The sequence below is a fragment of the Macrobrachium rosenbergii genome, chromosome 30, assembly GCF_040412425.1.
Source record: "Macrobrachium rosenbergii isolate ZJJX-2024 chromosome 30, ASM4041242v1, whole genome shotgun sequence".
Lineage (NCBI taxonomy): Eukaryota > Metazoa > Arthropoda > Malacostraca > Decapoda > Palaemonidae > Macrobrachium > Macrobrachium rosenbergii.
This window is the reverse complement of record NC_089770.1, coordinates 31,296,929-31,317,695: the sequence shown is the minus strand read 5'-3', so window position 1 is coordinate 31,317,695 and position 20,767 is coordinate 31,296,929. Positions and strand designations below refer to the sequence as shown.

Below are 20,767 nucleotides of genomic sequence, written 5' to 3'. Positions count from 1 at the left end.
CTTGTTTTTGTGGCGCCATCTATTGAGTGCAGTTTTAAGTGCGGCCTTCCTCAGTGTTTTTTGCTTCCTTGCCAAATTTGTAACTCTGTTTATTTTTCTTTATGGTGACTGGGAGTGTTGTAAGGAGAGGTGACTTGTGGCTCTCCTAAAGTATTCTCGGGAGTCTAGTTCAAGGCCGTTGAAGACTCTGAGCTGCTGATCTGTCTGCTGTTGTGGATTATATATACATATCTTCCTATTGTGAAGATTTCTCGCTTGTTCTTGGTGAACAACAATCTGCTGGTATTGAGCTGCTTCTAGCTTAATGTGAAAGGCAGTTTTGTATATGGAGCTACATGTGGGAGTACGACGTGCCACTGTGATTTAAGTGACCTACTGGCTTAATCTTGACGTTGGCAGTTGTGTGTAGATCTGGGCTCGAGAGCCTTTTTCGTCGATGTATCCACTGTATCAGCACCAGAGTGGCCTTGTTGGAGCAAGTAGGTGTCTTCTCTCAGGTAAGAGGAACATCCTCTGTATATTTGCGTGAGCTGTAGACTGAAGTGTTAGTATCCACCAACTGTTTTTGAAGTGCAGTTCTTCTGATGAGAGTGACGTTCTGTGGCAGTATTTGTTGAGCGGTATATAGACTCATCTACATTAGTACTGGTCTGTGTCAACGTACCAAAACATTGTGTCTTCAGCTACACCTTAAACTTTGTGTAATTATAATCTTCCAGTGTGTGTTTCATGGTATATTTATTTGTTATGAAAACTGTCCAAGGTATAATGTGAGACTGAGTGTCATGAGTGTATAGATTAATATTAAGGTTTAGATTTATAACACACTCGCGTTACTCTCACTGCTCACGAATAACAATCTCTCCCGAGACTGCCAGCTCACTATTTCTCCCAGAGAAGTATGCATGCAAGACGATGTATGTCCTCTACATGCGATCTCTCAGAACTACTAATATCAGAGACATTAGACACCAAATATTTACTCTCTTCACCCACACAGGATTCAGTTGTGTATTTCACCATCCTCATTCCGGAAAATATCTGTATAATGCATCTGCAACTACATTATACTTACCTTCCAATGTATTTGGGGTTTGCATCAAATCTCTCAATGTTAGGAACCAACGTACTCTCTTGGGCGACAAATTTGAGAAAAACATTAAAAGCACACTAACAACTTGGTTGATGATCTGTAAATCTCCAACTTTATTTCCCAACAACAACATCTTAAAATGAACCATGATTTAGAGACGACTGCAGCCTCCTTACATCTAACTGACATCAGCCTTTCGTTACTACCACATGTTTTGAACTTTCTGCTATAAAAGCAATTTAGGTGTAATTTCCCCTCAAATTTCTACTCAAACACGCACCTATACCTTCCCTGACTCGCGTCAGTCACTAAAGTGAACAGTTGACTAAAATCTGGAAACTTCAAGACTGGTAGGTTCACCAAAGCGTTCTTAAGCTTCTCAAAAAGCTAATTGACGATATCACCCCAAACCGACTTAACGTCTTCTCGTAACAAATCTGTCAATGGCGACGCTATTGTAGAAAAATTCCCGCACAAAACGGCGAAAAATTGACATACCACAAGGCAGACGAATCTGTTTCCTGGTTTTGGGAACTGGAAAATTCACAATGGCTTTAACTTTCTCATCATTCACTCTAACTCCTCTTTAGAGATAACATGTCCTAAATGGGCAATTTTCTCTTCAGAAACTCTGTTGTGGTGACCTTTATTGTGAACCGTAATCAAACAGGACTTCTTTTAACACCTTTAGATGTTCTTCAATTGTATCTGTGCATATGAGAATATCATCCATGTACTAAACACCGACTTTCCTAACAAGCCATGAAATTACTGTGTTAACCAGTCTAGTAAATGTTATTGGGACCTTGTAATCCAAAAGGCATCCTATTAAACTCGTAATGTCCCTTTGGTACCGAAAATGCTGTATATTTACGGCTACTCTCACAAAGGGGAACTTGTAAAAACCCTTGCATCAGATCTATAGATGAATATATATTCTTGCCACCGATCTCAACAAACAAATCAGGCAAACAAGCTACAGGATATCTATCTGGGCATGTTTTCATTCAATTTACAATCTACACAAACTCTGATACTGCGTCTTTCTTATGAACTGCAAATAAAGGAAAATTAAGCGAGGGTGGACCGGTCTGATAATGCCATCCAGACTCCCACTTCTAGACTATTTTCTACCACTTCTTCCCTGATCTTAAAAGATTCGATATGCTGGAATATATATGGGATTTGTACCACTTTTCTAGGCGGATTAGATGTTCTAAACATCTGTAACTCTAATTTATCTCCCTTCCAAAGCAATGATATCTAGATATTCTTTCTTTCTCTACTTTATCTGAATATTCAGGATAATCAACTTTAATAAGTGTTCATGTAGAACCTGACTTATAACTGTTGCTCTCGTTAGGAAACATATTCCGTCTCACAAAAACTCACTAATTTATGCTCTTCATTAAACTCTTCAAAATCAATTACACTAAGTACCCTTGAGTATTTTTCACTGAGTCTTGATAGCTAACTAATTCTACTGAAGTCACGCCTGCGACTGAAATTTCATTCACTGACACCAGTACTCACAGCGTCTTTGAATTTCTCGGTTCCCTCAACCAGCACTTTTTACTTGAGAAAGGCTTTTTCTCTTTCAGCGACACTTTAACTAATGTAGGAACTCGCCCGGTTTGCAGATCAAAGCATCTTCCAACAAAAATCCTTTTGAAAGATCTTTGCGGAATATCTTCACTCTCTAATGAATGTGTTACATGTCTCCAGACTGTGTCTTAGAAGTTTCTCACAAGTTTTTCCTGTGTATATATGGAACAAAACAACCCATTCTGTAATCCCCTGAACTCCCGTAAGAATGTTGATGTTATGTCGCATACAAGGAAGGTGTCTAGCAAAAACCATTTCACTAAAACTAATCCTTCTATGACCAAAATGATTCTACTGTGTCTTTCCACCGATACAAGCGTGAAATGAACCTAAAATATTCAGTTTCCTCAACTTGTACATCACACACTGTCTCACTAGAAGGGACTAATTTGCACTCTGGAAACCTCGAGTGAAAAGGTCAGCATTTACTAAGTTAACTGAGCTACCAGAATCAGAAAATGAATTCATTGCCATTGAGAGAATCCACGTACAATCGGCCTGGGTTCTAGTGACTCTACGACCTGATTAGTCATTATCCTGTGTCCGTTTTCCGAACTTATCTTGTGAAAATTCTGCTGTTCCTTTGTGTATGGGAACTTGCATCATGTGGGAATTCTCCTGTCATATCTAGAAAAACCTTTCCCCATGACTTCCTGAATAATCTCTGTATTCTTGCATTGGCTGGGCAAATCTCCATCAACGATCTGAAGATTTGCAAACTGCGAGCAATATCTCACTCTCTGCAATTTGACTTACTATGGCCTATTTTATCACAATTAAAACAACGTATCGTTGTGACTGATCTCTCCTGGAATTTTCTTCAGTTCTACTCGTGCACATGTCTTCGCTGTTGCATGTTTCCCGAATGCGGCGACTATCATTATTCTGTGGTTTGAAACGCAGCTGACATCTTGCACCTCCTGTACAAAACTACTGTCCAGTGTGGGCATTTTATGAATTTTTGTTAATCTGTGCAGAGCAAAGGATTCATCTGTATCCTGATCAATTCTCTTATCAAAACTATCTACAATTATCTGGGACCGACGTTAAAGGCAAACAAAGTGTAACAATCTTTCAAAATTATCTGGAGATGTATTTCCAGTTTACCCATGGAAACCTATTATAGATTTCTTTAACTCAACTACCATCAAATCATTCGCACTGTATGTGACTAGTGAATCATTGCCCTTCACTTTATTTTAGAAACTCTCTTAAAATTCGAACTGCGCATTCGTTAGACTCCGCCATAAGTAGCTCGTTGAAATTTCTGCAGTTCGTCCAAGTTTTGCACCTTCTGAACGAGAACTGCGTGCTCGTTTCCAATATCTCGCTATCTAAATCCAGGAAATGATTTAGCCTCTGTTAAAACTTCAGTAGCCGTCGTAATTTTGCTTGGAATTCAGATAATTGTTCACTGACTCAATAGAGTTTCTATATTTTGGGTTGGCTTTCAAATCAACTAGCCCTTTATAATTTGTAATTCCGCACTAATGTTCGTCGCTTTATGCACCACAACTGATTGGGATGTGCTTGCTGCATGCGTCCGGCATTTTGAGTAATCACGCCCTGAGCGTAACAACGCCAAAGAGAAACCAAAAAGAACACTGAAAGGCACAAGTTACCCTCTAAAGAAGAACGAAAGCGGCGATTCTGCGACATGCGAATGGGGTGCCTGATTTTGAAACGAAGAGCAGAGTACCTATCTCTCAACTTGCTAACCTGTGACGTCCCTGCTCGTGGCTTAGCAAAAAAGGCACCAAGCGTTCTAGTTAGATCATCACTTTGCGTGAACAACTCACAATCATACTATTCACACTTATTTAGGTATTTTGTTAACCCCAAAATTGCTCTAGAGATCATCCAGATCTATTTCACAACTCCCCTCCCAGTACTCGAATAGAAACGGAAAAAAGGAAGTTCATGTTTCACGTAATCACGACCTGCTCAGTCATTCCAACACTGACCCGTCGCTTGTAGCTCTTAGGTGAAGTCGCCTATGCCTTGAGCATCAACGATTACCAATTAGTCCTGTGCCGTCTCCCTCTTTCGCCATCGCCCAAAGACATTAAAATCATGCTGCCACCATTTTAAAATCAAAAAGACACCGCTGCCCACCATTTCGACTGAACCGGCTGCCACCCATTAAATTCTGTAACGGACAAATTAACACCTTTTTGAAGATTAATAATGCGATGCTCAACGATCTTTATTCATAAGCGGAGCGTATGAACGTTCGCTCACGGCAACTTACCCACATCCTATTTTTCTCCTCTTTCTCTCTCTCTCTCTCTCTCTCTCTCTCTCTCTCTCTCACCGTGTATCACCTCTCTCTCTCTCTATCGTTTTCAGTTACCCACGAATCTCACTCATTTCTCACCAAATCAATTAAATGGACCATTTAAAAACGCAATAGTTTCTACAAAAAATGGGTTATTATTCAAAATAACCCAACAAGAAATGAATAAAACAAAGCAAGATTAAAATGCTTAATAAATGAATTATACGAGTTAAGATATTTAAAACTCTGAACTATAAAACACTTCTGATTAAAGAAGTCTCACTGGCTAATAGCCTGAAATATCCAAACTCTACACACTCCTAAATCAATAATTAGTCATGCCAAAAAACAGTCTACCATCATTGTTCGAAACAGTCCACACTGTCCACCGACATCTGTCCACAGACATCTGTCGGAGTCAACATGATAGAAAACTCCCAAAAATATGAAATATAAGAAACACAATAATGAAGAGTGTAAGTACATAGCCAAGATATGGCAAACAACATGACAAAATAATAATATAAAGGTATGATATTCATATTAAATCTCACACCAGTTCAAGGTTCATAATGATTAGAAAATCATAGTAAAAATCACAGTTCAATTTTCTCCCCATAAAAACAGAGATTTCAAACTCACCTTATCTGCCCGATTTAAAGCCTGGATCCTCTCAAAGCTAAATCTAGACAACTGCGTTCTATCCCGTTAATGAAGCGATCAAACTCACTTTTAGGGCAGATTTTGGCGTAATCTAGATCAAGTGCTTGCATGCGTACTCGAATATACATAACACTTCGGAAGATCACCTGACGGCTTAATGTACTGAGGAATCAAACTGTTACTGAACACAAGATTTTTACCTCGAGTCTCTCGACCTACACTTCCATCTGACTCCATAAATTCTTTCATCACATCTTAAAACTTATTGTTGGAAGCTATGAAATGCATATATGTCATCCTTTAAAACTTATGTATGTATTTTTCTGAAATATATATATATATATATATATATATATATATATATATATATATATATATATATATATATATATAGAAAGAAAGATTATGTGGCTTTGTTTTGTGTGTGTATTTTGTCTATAACACCCATTTGCTTTTTAAGCAAACCTATCGTTGATTACATACATAATCCGGGGTGTGTACACAGATAGCAAAGTGGCCACCTTTCACAGTCAGTCATTTCTTGGTTGAACCCGTACCACAGACCTCTCTGAAGTCGAAACTGCTGCTGTAACAGACTGTACCATCGAAGCTCCCTATATATATATATATATATATATATATATATATAAATATATATATATATATATATATATATATATATATATATATATATATATATATATATATATATATATACATATATGGAGTGTGGGTGTGCGAATATATATATATATATATATATATATATATATATATATATTCATTTTGTTAACATAGTTTTTTGTCAAGGATGACTGTACCTCTACCTTTATCCGGGCGTGTGATAATCAAGTCTTCGTCTTTAGCTAGATTTCTAAGGGTGTCGTAATCAGGTATATTGTGAGCTAAAGCTGAGAGTTGGGATCTTAAAAATTCTGCATTTTTACAAAAGGGGAGTTTCATTATTCTCTGGAATAGTAATTCTAAAGGTAAAATGAATTGCTGATAATTTGGTTTATAACTGGGTAAGCAGAAGTCCTGTCCCAATGGTAAAAACCCTTCTCTTTTGGATAATATGTGCTTTGAAAAGTTGAACACAGAATTAGTGTTATTGCTGAAGGAGGGAGCTGTGATTCCTAAATTGTTCATTTTCCTGAAGTGTCTCTTTTGGGTGGTTTGTATGAAGGTAGAGATAGACTTGTTAAATAAACTGTTAAAAATAATGGAATCTAACAAAGTTAAAGAGTTATAAACTATGTATATATATATATATATATATATATATATATATGTATGTATGTATGTATGTATATACACATACATATACTCATATATATATATATATATATATATATATATGCTATATCTTATATATTTCAACAGGAGATACCCCTCCCGTCAACTCGCCTTTCAAGAACCTTGTTTCTCAAAGAACTTAAAGTAGAGTAAAATTATTTGATCTCACTATTGACAGTAACAGTCAGTCGTGGAGATATTGCTTCTTCTCAAAAATCTCTAGTTATTATTCCCTTGGTAGCCCTTTATCCCCTTTCCCTGAACTTGTGACTGTGTAATCCCTTCTTCCAGGTTAGTAAGCCATCCTACGAGATAATCTCCGCTTCTCCGGTAGCAGAAAGATAATAAAAAATCCTCTCTTTTGGATAATACACGCTTCGGAAAGCTCTAAATCTGGAGAGCTTAATGTTAAGACACAGGACTATTGTTTATAACTCTTTAACTTTGTTAGATTCCATTATGTTTATCAGTTTATTTAACAAGTCTATCTCTACCTTCATACAAACCACTGAAGAGAGACACTTCAGGAAAATGAACAATTTAGGAATCACAGTTCCCTCCTTCAGTAATAACACCAATTCTGTGTTCAACTTTTCAAAGCACATATTATCCAAAAGAGAAGAGTTTTTATTACATTTGGTACAGGACTTCTGCCTACCCAGTTATAAACCAAATTATCAGCAATTCTTTTTACCTTTAGAATTACTGTTCCAGAATTTTTAAGATCCCAACTCTCAGCTTTAGCTCACAATACCTTTAATAATCTTAAGACGAGATGGACACCCTTCCTCACAAAGAACGATTACGACACCCTCAGAAATCTAGCTAAAGACGAAGACTTGATTATCACACGCCCGGATAAAGGTAGAGGCACAGTCATCATTGACAAACAAAACTATGTTGACAAAATGAATAACTGATTGTGGAGGGATGGAGGAGGAAGTGAACCACAGAATACAATCAGCTTGGTGCAATTGGAGGAAAACATCAGGTGTGTTATGTGACAATAGATTTAATGTAAAGATGAAGGGAAATATGTACAAGAGCATTATCAGACCTGCGTTGATGTATAGTTGTGAAACATGGCCTATGAAGAAAGCACAAGAGAGAAAGATGGAAGTAGCAGAAATGAGAATGCTACGCTGGATGTGCAGAGTGACAAGAAGAGACAGGATAAGGAATGACTTCATAAGAGGGACGGTGAAAGTTACAGAAATATCAAAGAAGCTGCAACAGAGACGATTACAATGGTTTGGACATGTTATGAGAAGAGAGGAGGATTCTGTATGTAAAAGAACCATGTATATGGAAGTGCCTGGAATGAGGAGGAGAGGTAGACCAAGAATGAGATGGAGAGACACAGTTAACAGGGACATGCAGGAGAAGAACGTGAGTGAGGTAATGGTGCATGATCGCAGAAGATGGAGAAGACTAATAACAAACAGCGACCCCCATATAAGGATGGGGAAAAGCTGAAGATAAATAAGAAGATATATGTATGTGTGTATATATATATATATATATATATATATATATATATATATATATATATATATATATATATATATATATATATATATATATATATATATATATATTCTTACATATTTAGAAAATTTGGCTCTCAGTCTGTTAGCTAGGAAGTCACATTTCACGGCAGCTGGAGGAGACCCCCACTAGGGAGGACAGAATGTAGGTGTCCTACCCCCAACATTGTATGACAGAAAGCCATTAGGGCACAAGGACAAGTCAGGATAGTAAATGGGTGCTTGGCTGACCCTTAGTTAGTCTTAACTATAAGACCTATTTCCCTCTGACCTTTGTGTTGGGTGTTATTTGCTTCTTTCAGATGCGCTGCTCTCCTGTGTCCACACCTAGAATTGAGGGGGCGATTTTGCGACCTGAATCGTCCTCACTCCACCCCTGACTCCGAAGTGCAAGGTCGCTTCACTCTTAACAGCACTAAGCTGGTGCTTTTCTGTCCTCCTCCCACTGTCCATGTGTCTGGAATTATGTGGCCTGAATCCATCTTTTGCAAGCAGGCTTCATGCACAGTTGCGATAAGGTACTTCTTGAAGTCGCAAATAATGCCAGTGTTCTTTTCCTAGTCCTGAATTTCTCTCAGTTTTCAGTATTTCCAACTTTTCATTCTCCCAAACAAAGTCCCTTTGTTTCCCACAGCCTAGTACGGACATTTTCCCTCATTACTTGGTCCAAGCCTAGATTAAGTTTGTTCTGTGATAACAATTAGAGCATTCCCACCATTGTGTTACCATGTGCTAATTAAATCTAATTAATAATTACCTCCATCGTGAATAATTAATTTCATGTGAGAGAAAGTCTCTGTGTTGCCTTTGTGAAACAATGGCCTTAGAAGACTCAATTCCATCTTGCCACAGCAAGACACTTCTGCAACTGACAGTCTATAAGGGCCATGTGTTAGGTCCCTCAAGCGTGAATGTTGTGCTAATATAAAATAATTCTATCAGCCAGTCTTAAGCCATTTATAAGATTCATGTTAAACTTTATTTATTTGCTAACTGTAGTTATACTTTCTACGGAACAGTGCATGTGCCTAGATTGCTGAACTGCCAGCCTGTCCATATTAACTTCTAGTTGCAAATCTGTAAATAAATTTTCTATGAATAGATGTAATTTCAAGGTAAGTCATACTAATAATTACATTTATTGCTTATGTTCTGAGATCTAGGTGTTGGCCCCTAAGGCAAAATTACATTCAAAATTCAATTTGACTCTTCCAACCGGACTCAGAACATAACAATGACGATCTTGCCAGGTTTACTAGTCCACTAGTCCTGAGAATTAGCTTTGCTATTACTAGGCTAGGAAGGGAGATGAACTAAGGAATAAGTAATTTGTAAAGTAATTCGAGTCCATTATTCGCAAGGCAAAAGATAAAGGGTGACAGGACCAAAGCTAAAGATAACAAGGTAAGGGTTATTATTATAACTGTTATAATATTAAGGATACGTTAGAAACAGATAGGGAAGAAGTGTTTTAAAAGAAGTGGTTTGTAACTGATTTTTTAGTCATCATAGAACAGAGGCGAGAGTGCCAAAATGTTCTAAAGTTAGCCCACGAAATTCCACGTTGTGAGAAGCAGAGTAGCAGAGATGTTTGCGACAACGGAACACTGAATTTAGGAAGTACTTAGCCAGGGATTTATTGCACGTGTTAGCCATGAACAGTTAGCTAAGTGTGTTGTTCGAAAACACTTATGGCAGAGGAAGTGTACAATTCCTTTGTCAGTGAAGAGAAGTCGAAAATTCGTGTTTGTAGAAATACCAAGTGTGACAACTCTTAGCATAACGTTCGGCACATGCGTCCCAGTGTCTGACCCCCCACAACTACAAGGCTGCCAGAACCAGTTCAGAATTTATTTTAATGTTTCAAGCAAAGTAAAGGCATTATCGATGTTTTAAGTTAAATAATTTGAGCCTGCATATCGGCACCAATCATTCGGTCAGAAAATTTTGAGATTTCTTTTCCCTAAATTGTAAATTACCGCTCGAGTATTGTGCATAAGGTGCGTGATGTCACCAGTAGCCAACAAACTGTTTCCTCCCACACCCCATTCCACTTCTCATCGTTCGCTCGCTGAGCAAAATTCCATTTCTTTTCGCACCCTAACGTAAAACTTAAAAATATTTCTTATAGTTATTGAAAACCCTTTCCATCATTTAACTTGTCATGACAGGAGCTAGGTATAAAATTACATAAATTCCAAATTAAATTTTAAAAAGTAACTTAGCATAATTTTCTAAGTAAATTATTGTAATAATGAATTAGAATAAATTAAATAATGCAACGAGTACATTCCAATACAAATACGCCATCAAAGAGAGAGAGAGAGAGAGAGAGAGAGAGAGAGAGAGAGAGAACTCTAATATTCTTACATCCTCACCAACGAAAGTTAACAAGGGCATAGTAATAACAAGCGAATATTGGAGAATAAACTCATTAATTCATAAAGCCAAAGACAATAAACCTTTTTCCATTTACACCCAAAACTTACCTTTTCGATTCCCATCAATTCTTCCCTTATACTCATTCACACAGTGTGCAAACTTGTATACATGTCCATGTTCACTGTATTTGTTTCCAGTACCTATTTTCATGATAAGTGCTTCAGCCAACGGAGTGAGCTCTCGCGCGTTTCGAAGAAAAAACGTACAACCATTTAATAACAGTTATTAACTGTCATGCACTAGTGGGTTTTCATTATCCAAGACTTGCTTATACCGCAAGCACCAAATTGCACATTGAGTGCAGCCCCAAAACCTTCCTTCCCTCATGTCAGGACGCAGACTTCCTTTCCTCGTGTTAGGGAGCAGCCACTAGTTCTTAGAACTAGCTGCCCACGAGTGCAAGTCAAAAGGGTTTCCACTTTACACAGTGCCACTAATTTGGGAGACGCTGCCAACAACTAGGTTACTGAAGCACTTTAACATTCATCTTCCCTTTTACTCATTGCTCCCGCTCTGCCTTGGGCAGAGTACTATTTCCTTCGGTGCAATTTGGTTGCACTGCCTCTTAGTGTTGTTCCCTGTATCACACTGGCACCCTAGTGCCACCTAGACATAGCCTTCACATCATAAGCCACTGCACCTGACCCTGAGATACAGAGTGTCAACGACAGCATATCCACCTATAAGGATCATTGCTCCTTCAGGATTGCTCCACTTCATCAGTTTATCCGCCCATAAGGATCATTCCTCCTTCAGGATCGCTCAGTCAGTGTGACCTCTGCATGGCACATTCAGCCACAGTGCCACCTTATTGAGAAGGTGCCATTGTAACTAAGTGCCACCAAATTATGGGACACTTCACCGCTGTCACACACCCCTTCCCCTAGACATTCTAAAAGACTTGAACCGTGTCATTAGAACAGCGCCAAGCCCTCATGAACATGGGCAAGGAAACATGTTACACAGGACAGAAACTCACCCAGTAGGTGAAAGAACAGCTGGATGACATACTCCAGTAGGGAAGAGCAGAAAGAGAAGATCGGAGGAAGTACGAAGAAGCTAAGGCAGCAAGAGACCTCACTCTAAAGGAGAGTGACCTAACTCTCAAGGAGGGTGAGCAAGCTCTCAAGGAGAGTGAGCTCTCAAGGAAAAGGAGCTCGAGGTGGAGAAGGCTTGAAAAGAAGCTGCTGAAGCTCTGGCTGACCAACAAGCCTCCAACCCCACACTTACTGCACATAATGCTCCAATATCAAGCATTAATACTCTGATTCCTACATGGACAGAGGATGAGCCCAAGGTGTGGTTGGAGGAAGTAGAAGCACTCTTTGAGAACTACTCTATCACCGAGACAGAGAGGGCAGCACTGCTTGCCAAGCACATGGACAGCAAAGCCAAGACCACCCTCCGCTTGCTGGATAAGGGTAAGAGAGGCAACATGGTAGACGTTCGACGAGTAATCACCAAGGCATACAAGGTCACCCTGGAGAGATGGAGACAGCATTTTAGAGGTTTTACCAAAGAAGTTGATTGGGCCTATCACAAGACCCAATCAGGACAATGCTGGCCCAATGCCATGGCATGCACAGAGTTCCAGGACCTGTTCAACTAGATCATGCTGGAGGATCTCTTCCAGCATGTTCCTGGACCACTCGCTGTGCACCTCAACGACAAGCAACCTAAAACACTAGCAGAAGCTTGTTGTATGGCCAACAACTGGGAGACCTTTAACCAGTCTCACAGCACACCTCACCGGTGCATAGTGCCACCTGGACATCTCTCAGGACCAACTTGCCCGAAGAACGGACTCCATGGCAAACCTCCAACATGCAACTTCTGCAAGAGAGTTGGTCACCCAAATCTGAGTGCTGCGTTAAGAAAGAAGTAACCATCAGCACCCTCAAAAGGACTCCAAGGACTCCTCTGCATCCGCAACCACTTAATCTTCTCCACCAACAGTCACCACAGGGAAATCAGCCCATTCAAGGGGTACCTGCAGAGACTGTGGAACTGCAGGGCACTATAATGCTGGATATCCTAGTTGCTCAAAGCACGTTGATCTGATCAGTGCCACAATCTCCGTGGTCATGCTGCCAATATGTCTCACCCAAGTGGGTGTGGACTCAGTCCATCTCAGTGGCACCCATGGATGGCTCTAGCCTACCAGTGAACCTGCCAGTTAGAGTAGACACTGGCTCAGATATTTGCTTAGTTGATCGGGCCCGAGTGCCAGCCAGTACCACTGTGGGCGAAAAGATCAGGCAGTCGATGACTTGGATAGAAGAGCAGACTAAGACCATTCCCACAGTCGAGTATCAGGTGACAACCCCTTGGGGCACGCAACCTCATCCCATTGGCATGGTTGGCAAAATCAGGCACAGAGTAGAGTTCCTGTTGGGACGAGACCTCCTCTGGGGATGTCCTTCCCCAAAGCCACTCTGTTGCCTAGCTGCCTCCACTAGGGAGGCCTTAACTCCAAAATCACCTAACCAGGACACCGCCACCATGACAGGCATGCCACCGTCAGCCCTACCTTATGCTAACCAAAGACGTCGACAGAAGAGGCATTCTCTGTACAACTCTAGGCATAGTCCTCACTCCTCAGAAAAGGATGGCCATGAAAGGTTTTGTCCCTCGCCGCGAAAGGAAACTGCCAGAACCAAGTACCGTTGCAAGACCTGTAATGTAACAGAGCACTCCACGAATTGGTCAGGGTGTCCTAGCAAGCAAAATGCAGTGGACACCACAAACAGAAAAATCCCAAGAGGCTCTGCCCTCCACCTGAGACAGGAATCTCTGTCTCATGCTACCTCAAGTACACCAAGGGGTTTTGCACGTCCGAATCCCTCGTCAGGCACGCCTGACTCCAAATCTCTGTCAGTGCCACCTGAGAGCCCTGAGCAGTGCCAAGCTCCATCTATCTTGGACATTGAGCCTCCACTAGCCTTAACCTCTGTGCCTGGGCCTGAGTTAGTGCCAGTGCCAGGTCCCAATCATGTCACAGATCCTCCTATGGGAGATCCTCCAAATCTCACAGAATTGATCATTGCCAATTGTGAGCCTCCAGCCCCCGGCGATTCTTCTTCACAATCACCTTCGTCTTCCGAGGGTGAACCTCTGGCAGACCTTAATACCTTACCTTCTCTGGTCAACCAGGAGCTGTCTGACCGGGATGCAGAAGCTGTTTCTATCTTTATAACGGTTGTCGCAGCAGCTGAAGTAGGGAGCCTTCCCATAGCTCCTAGGGCTACCTCTGATTCTCCTCCTGACAGCACCTACGGCCTTTCCCCAGAGTCGGTGCCCTCGTCACCTCCTAGGGATGGCATAGCCAGCCCTTGGCAGAAACCGAAGATGAAGTGGTGGAAGAGACCCAGTTAACCTATAAGAGCCACAAGCTCTCCTTGGCACTCATGTTCCATTGGTACAGTGCCGTTTCCATCTCAGAGTGACCCTGGTACCTACCCAGAGGACGTAGCTGGCATGATCTCTGCCCAAGTAGACTAACACCTAACATCCTAGGCAACCTTGTAGTACTAACTCTGACCACTTAGCATAATTAACCCTTCAAATTGCTCATGTCCAAAAACATTGCATGTGATGTTCTGTAAGGGTTTGTGTAATTTGTAAATAATTGCATTTAGTTAGGTCAGTGTTATTTAATTTAGTGCCAGGGCAGTCGGATAGTAGACCATGTCAACAAGACACCATTTTTCATGTACCCTTTGCCTAGGAATAAAATTCCCCTGTCGTCAGAGACAGCCAGTAGAAGTCTGTAGATACCTTTGCATAACATTAGGCTCTGCTGTAGTTAAGTAAGTTAGTAAAACTAGTATCCTCTCCTAGCAGTTAGGTAGGTTATTTTAGTTAGCTGCATTGCAAAAGTAAGACTCATTTACGGAAGCTAACGGACTAGTCGAGACGAATAACTTACTTAGCCAAGGCCTTCATGCCCAAAAGGGAGTGAATGCCTTCTTAAAAGGAGGAGCTCTTACATACTTAGAAAATTGGGCTCTCCAGTCTGCTAGCTAGGAAGTCAAATTTCATGGCAGCAGGAGGAGGAGACCACCACTAGGGAGGGACAGAATGTAGGTGTCCTACCCCCAATACTGTATGACAGAAAGTCGTTAGGGCACAAGGACAAGTCAGGATAGTAAATGGGCCACTAGGCTGGCCCCCTTAGTTAGTCTTAACTATAGGACCTATTTCCTTTGACCTATGTGCTGGCTGTTATTTGCTTCTTTCAGATATACCGCTGTCCTGTACCTGCCGCTAGAATCGAGGGGCCGGCTCTGTGACTTGAATCATCCTCACTCCACTCCCTGACTCCAAAGTGCAAGATTACTTTACTCTTAACAGCACTAAGCTGGTGCTTTTCTGGCCTCCTCCCACTGGCCACGTGTCGATACTTCCGCGGCCTGAATCCATCTTTCGCAAGCGAGCTCCATGCACAGATGCAATAAGATAAATCTTGAAGTCGCAAATAATGCCTGTGTACTTTTCGTAGTCCTAAATTTCTGTCAGTTTTCCATATTTCCAACTCTTCATTCTCCCAAACAAGTCCCTTTGTTTCCTACAGCCTAGCATGCACATTTTTACTCATGACTTGGTCCAAACCTAAATTAAGTTTGTCCTGTAATAATAAAAATAGCATTCCCACCATAGTGTTACCATGTGCTAATTAAATCTAATTAATAACTCCCTCCATTATGAGTAATTAATGTCATGTGAGAGAAAGTCTGCGTAAAAGAATGCTGACCTGGAATTCTTTACCGGAATCCTGTTATCTGGCTCTTCGCATTCTGCCCCTGCCCTTGTGAAACAATGGCCTTAGAAGACTCAATTCCATCTTGCCACAGCAAGACACTACTGCAGCCGACAGTCTACAAGGGCCACGTGTTAGGCCCCTCAAGCGTGAACGTTGTGCTAATATAAACTAATTTTATCTGCCAGTCTTAAGCAAACTTTTATTTTTTTGCTAACTGTAACTATACTTTTTACGGCACAGTGCATGTGCCTAAATTGCTGATCTGCCAGCCTGTCCATATTAATTTCTAGTTTCAAATCTGCAAATAAATCAGTTTAATCTAACCGACTGGTTTGAAAGGGTACCTTCCTATTTTCTTTGAATAGATGTAATTTCAAGGTAAGTCATACTAATAATTACATTTATTGGTTATGTTCTGAGATCTAGGTGTTTGTCCCTATGGCAAAATTGCATCCAAAATTCAAGCTAACTCTTCCAACCAGGCTAGAACATAATATATATATATATATATATATATATATATATATATATATATATATATATATATATATATATATATATATATATTCTTAGTGCCTCGTTGGAGGAATCGGTAGAGTTCTCGGATAGCATCTCTGCAGGGCCCGTCGAGTCTCCAACCGGCCAATGAAAAATTAGTGGAATTTATTTCTGGTGATAGAAATTCATTTCCCGCTATAATGTGGTTCGGATTCCACAGTAAGCTGTAGGTCCCGTTGCTAGGTAACCAATTGGTTCTTAGTTACGTAAAATAAGTCTAATCCTTCGAGCCAGTCTAGGAGACCTGTTAATTAGCTCAGTAGTCTGGTTAAGCTAAGGTATACTTTTCAGAAGCATACAAATATCCCAGTAATGTAGAGAGAACTCTAAGTATTATCATTTTCTACTTGGTTCAAACCAACAGACTTCTTTCATTAATCAAAAATACCAAACATATTAAATAATCTCGTATTCAACCTAGAAAAATAGTAATCTTCTTTTGTCTACGACAAGACGGACCAGAGGGCATCATGGCGCCGAAGAGAGTGACAGTCGATGAAGGCGGTTCGACTGTCATCACCTGTTCAGCCATCGGAAACCCCGCGCCGAACATCACCTGGTCCATCCAGGATAACAATTCTAGGTAAGGCGGGACAGTTCAGGGTTTTAATTTGCTATCATGTATGACCTACCTTTAAGTTAGTGCAGCTGATGAGAGTAGGTTTTGGTACAGTACGAGTAAATAAAAGGATTAGTCATTTGTTGATTTGTTGATTATATATATATATATATATATATATATATATATATATATATATATATATATATATATATATATATATATATAGTATAGTTTTATATATCGTTTTCGTTCATTTTCATTGTCATTGATTTCCTCATGTTCTGTCTAAAATGAATCGCAGTTGACAAAGACCTTTGTAGGTTTGTGAGTGGAAGATTCTGATTTATACATAAGCGACATCTTGTAAAAAATGTCATCTGTTTCTGAAAAAATAGTAATTTTTTTTTTTTTATTTAAGACAGCTTCCCGGATGTTTCCAAGCCAATAGTGCTCGTCTGTACAGGTTTTAAAGCAGCCCAGCCATGTAAATATAACTATATTCCGCATAAGTCTCCTATTCATGATTCGATTTCGTCTTGAAGTAAATATCGATCGTTTACTGAAATCCCCATTTTCACTTTTAGCTTTAAAAATAGTGAAATAGTTTCCGGTGACTTTCCTACAGGAATTGAGACCAGCTAAAGCCTACAGTTTCCTTCTGCTTTTAAAATCACTATATACCTCTACATACACTTCTTTCAGTTGACTGTCTACTCCTCTTATTTCTTCAGCTTTGAAGAGATTTTAATCTACTCGCCCTTGCTTTGGGGAGACGTTAACCTATTCGCCCATTTGCTTTTGCTTTGAAGAGAATTAATCTATCCACCCTTTTTCTTTTGCTTTGAAGAGCTTAAATGTATTCCTCCGTTTTCTTTTACTTTGATGGGAATAAATCCTATTTGCCCATTTTCTTTTGCTTTGAAAGGCTTAAATATACGCCTCCGTTTCCTTTAGGTTTGGGCAGACTTTGATCTGCTCTTCTGTTTTCTTTAGCTCAGACAAGATTATAATCTTATCTCCATGTCTCTCCTTGAAGCATCCGTGAGGTGTCATCTTGGGGGATTAGTGAGGCGCGACTCCTGGTCGATTTCGTCACCAGAGCTGACACTGGCTTCTACAGGTGCCAGGCTTCCAACGTCGTCGGGACTTCCAAACTCGTCAAAACAGCTGTCGTCGTCACTCGTGAGTTTCCATACACGTATTTTAAACATATACAGCGCTTTTAATATGTATTAACCAAGAGTTTCTCTCATTGAAATCTATTTCACTTGTACTTGTCCATCCAGAGGCACCAGAACCATTGGAAGAGGAACCCTTGAGAGACGAGCTCCCGAGCAGGCCATGGGCGAAGTTGGGCGGGACGGGGCGCCTTGAGTGTTTTGTGAAAGCAGCGCCGGCGCCCAATTTTCGTTGGACCATAAATGAAGATCGAGTCTTGTTTAACAGCCGTAAATACTTCGTGAGGGGGCCCCATGTAAGAATGACAAGTCATTGTCATTAATCGCTGATACGTCAATGATAATAATAATAATAATAATAATAATAATAATAATAATAATAATAATAATAATAATAATAATAATAATAATATCTAGTTTTATGTTTTCATATTTCACCTAATAGCTTTAATTATCATAATTACCAAATAATACGATAATAATTCTGTAATTGATCTGAAGTGAAACATTTAGAAAGTAAGGTAAAAATTACCAAATACATTCCATGGAACATTTTGCACGTAATTTAAATAAGAGAAAATATCTAAAAGTTACCAGCAATGTTTTCAATATAGAGCTTTGTCTTGTTGATGTCTTACTTTATACTACATTTCTAAATAAAGCTAAATTATTTCTATCATTACTTCTCATACCAAGTACCTTGTTCATTCATATTTGCACCAAACGTAGTAAAAGCCACGTAAAATGTAAAGTTATTAAACTTTACATTCATGTACTTTCCTCCCAGCTTGTAGATGGGATAGCAGAGTGGTCTTCTGTTCTGGAAATAAGGAGCGTCACAGACAAAGACTACACAACGTATACATGTACAGCTTCGAATTACATGGGGACTTTGACCTCCAACCACATGCTTGGGCCTGCCATTCCACCCCACCAAGCTTACAACCTCAGCGTGAGTACCTCTGTGTGTAGGGTTTTCAGGGATTTTAGGTATAGATAAAGATAAGTAATTCAATGTCTAGGGGCTTCAAGGAATTTAGTTATGGATTATCATGAGTAACTCCCTGTCTAGGGGCTTCAAGTATTTAGTTTTATCATGAGTAACTCCATGTCTAGGGACTTCAAGGATTTAGTTCTCGAATATTATGAGAAACTCCTTGTCTAGGGTCTTCAAGGATTTAATTCTGGAATATCATGAGTAACTCCTGTTTAAGGTCTTCAAGGATTTAGTTCTTGAATAGTATAAGTATTCCCTGTCTAGGGTCATCAAGGAATTAGTTCTCGAATATCATGATTAACTACCTGTCCAGTGTCTTCAAGGATGTAGTTCCGGAATATTATGAGTAACTCCCTGTCTAGGGTCTTCAAGGATTTAATTCTGGAATATTATGAGTAACTCCCTGTCCAGGGTCTTCAATGATTTAGTTCTGGAATATCATTATTAACTTCCTGCCTAGGGTCTTCAAGGATTTAATTTTGGAATATTATGAGTAACTCCCTGCCTAGGGTCTTCAAGAATTTAGTTCTGGAATATTAAGAATAACCCCTTGCCTAGGGTCTTCAAGGATTTAATTCTGGAATATCATGAGTAACTCCCTGTCTAGGGTCCTCGGGGATTTAATTCTGGAATATTATAAGTAACCCCCTGTCCAGGCTTTTCAAGGATTTAGTTCTGGAATATTATGAGTAACTCCCTGTCTAGGGTCATCAGGGATTTAGTTCTGGAATATTATGAGTAACTCCCTGTCTAAGGTCTTCAAGGATTTAATTCTGGAATATTATGAGTAACTCCCTGCCTAGGGTCTTCAAGAATGTAATTCTGGAATATCATGAGTAACTCCTTGTCTAGGGTCTTCAAGGATTTAATTCTGGAATATTATAAGTAACTCCCTGTCTAGGGTCTTCAAGGATTTAATTCTAGAATATTATGAGTAACTCCCTATCTAGGGTCTTCAAGAATTTAGTACTGGAGCAGCATGATTAACTACATGTCAAGTGTCTTCAAGGATTTAGTTCTGGAATATTATGAGTAACCCCTTGTTTATGGTCTTCAAGGATTTAATTCTGGAACATCATGATTAACTACCTGTCTAGGGTCTTCAAGGATTTAGTTCTGGAATATCATGAGTAACTCCCTGTCTAAAGTCTTCAAGGATTTAGTTTTGGAATATTATGAGTAACTCGCTGTCTAGGGTCTTCAAGGATTTACTTCTGGAATATTAAGAGTAACTCCCAATCTAGGGTCTTCAAGGATTTACTTCTGGAATATCATGAGTAACTCCCTGCCTAGGGTCTTCAAGGATTTACTTCTGGAATATCATGAGTAACTCACTGTCTAGGGTCTTCAAAGATTTAGTTCTGGAATATTATAAGTAACACCCTGCGTAAGGTCTTGAAGGATTTAGTTCTGAAATATTATAAGTAACTCCCTGTCTATGGTCTTCAGGGATTTGATTCTGGAATATCATGAGTAACTGCCTGTCTAGGGACTTCAAGGATTTAGTTCTGGAATATCATGAGTAACACCTTGTCTAGGGTCTTCAAGGATTTAGTTCTGGAATATCATGAGTAACATCTTGTCTATAGTCTTCAAGAATTTAGTTCTTGAATATTATAAGTAACTCCCTGTCTAGGGTCCCCAAGGATTTAGTTCTGAAATATTATAAGTAACTCCCTGGTTAGGATCTTCAGGGATTTAGTTATGGAATATTTTGAGTAACTCCCTGTCTAGGGTCTTCAAGGATTAATTCTGGAATATCATGAGTAACTCTCTGTCTGGGGTA

At 39.7% G+C, this 20,767-nt stretch overlaps 1 protein-coding gene across 1 annotated transcript in view; it reads left to right on the top strand.

The window, feature by feature from the left end:
* The first annotated feature begins 16,458 nt into the window (after positions 1 to 16,458).
* LOC136854853 (opioid-binding protein/cell adhesion molecule homolog) overlaps positions 16,459 to 20,767 on the top strand; it is an 11,861-nt gene continuing 7,552 nt past the window's right edge. The window contains exons 1-4 of the mRNA XM_067131385.1: positions 16,459 to 16,827; positions 17,843 to 17,988; positions 18,093 to 18,280; positions 18,772 to 18,936. Coding sequence (XP_066987486.1) covers positions 16,715 to 16,827; positions 17,843 to 17,988; positions 18,093 to 18,280; positions 18,772 to 18,936 — 612 coding nt within the window. The 5' untranslated portion in view covers positions 16,459 to 16,714. The remainder of the gene's footprint in view (positions 16,828 to 17,842; positions 17,989 to 18,092; positions 18,281 to 18,771; positions 18,937 to 20,767) is intronic.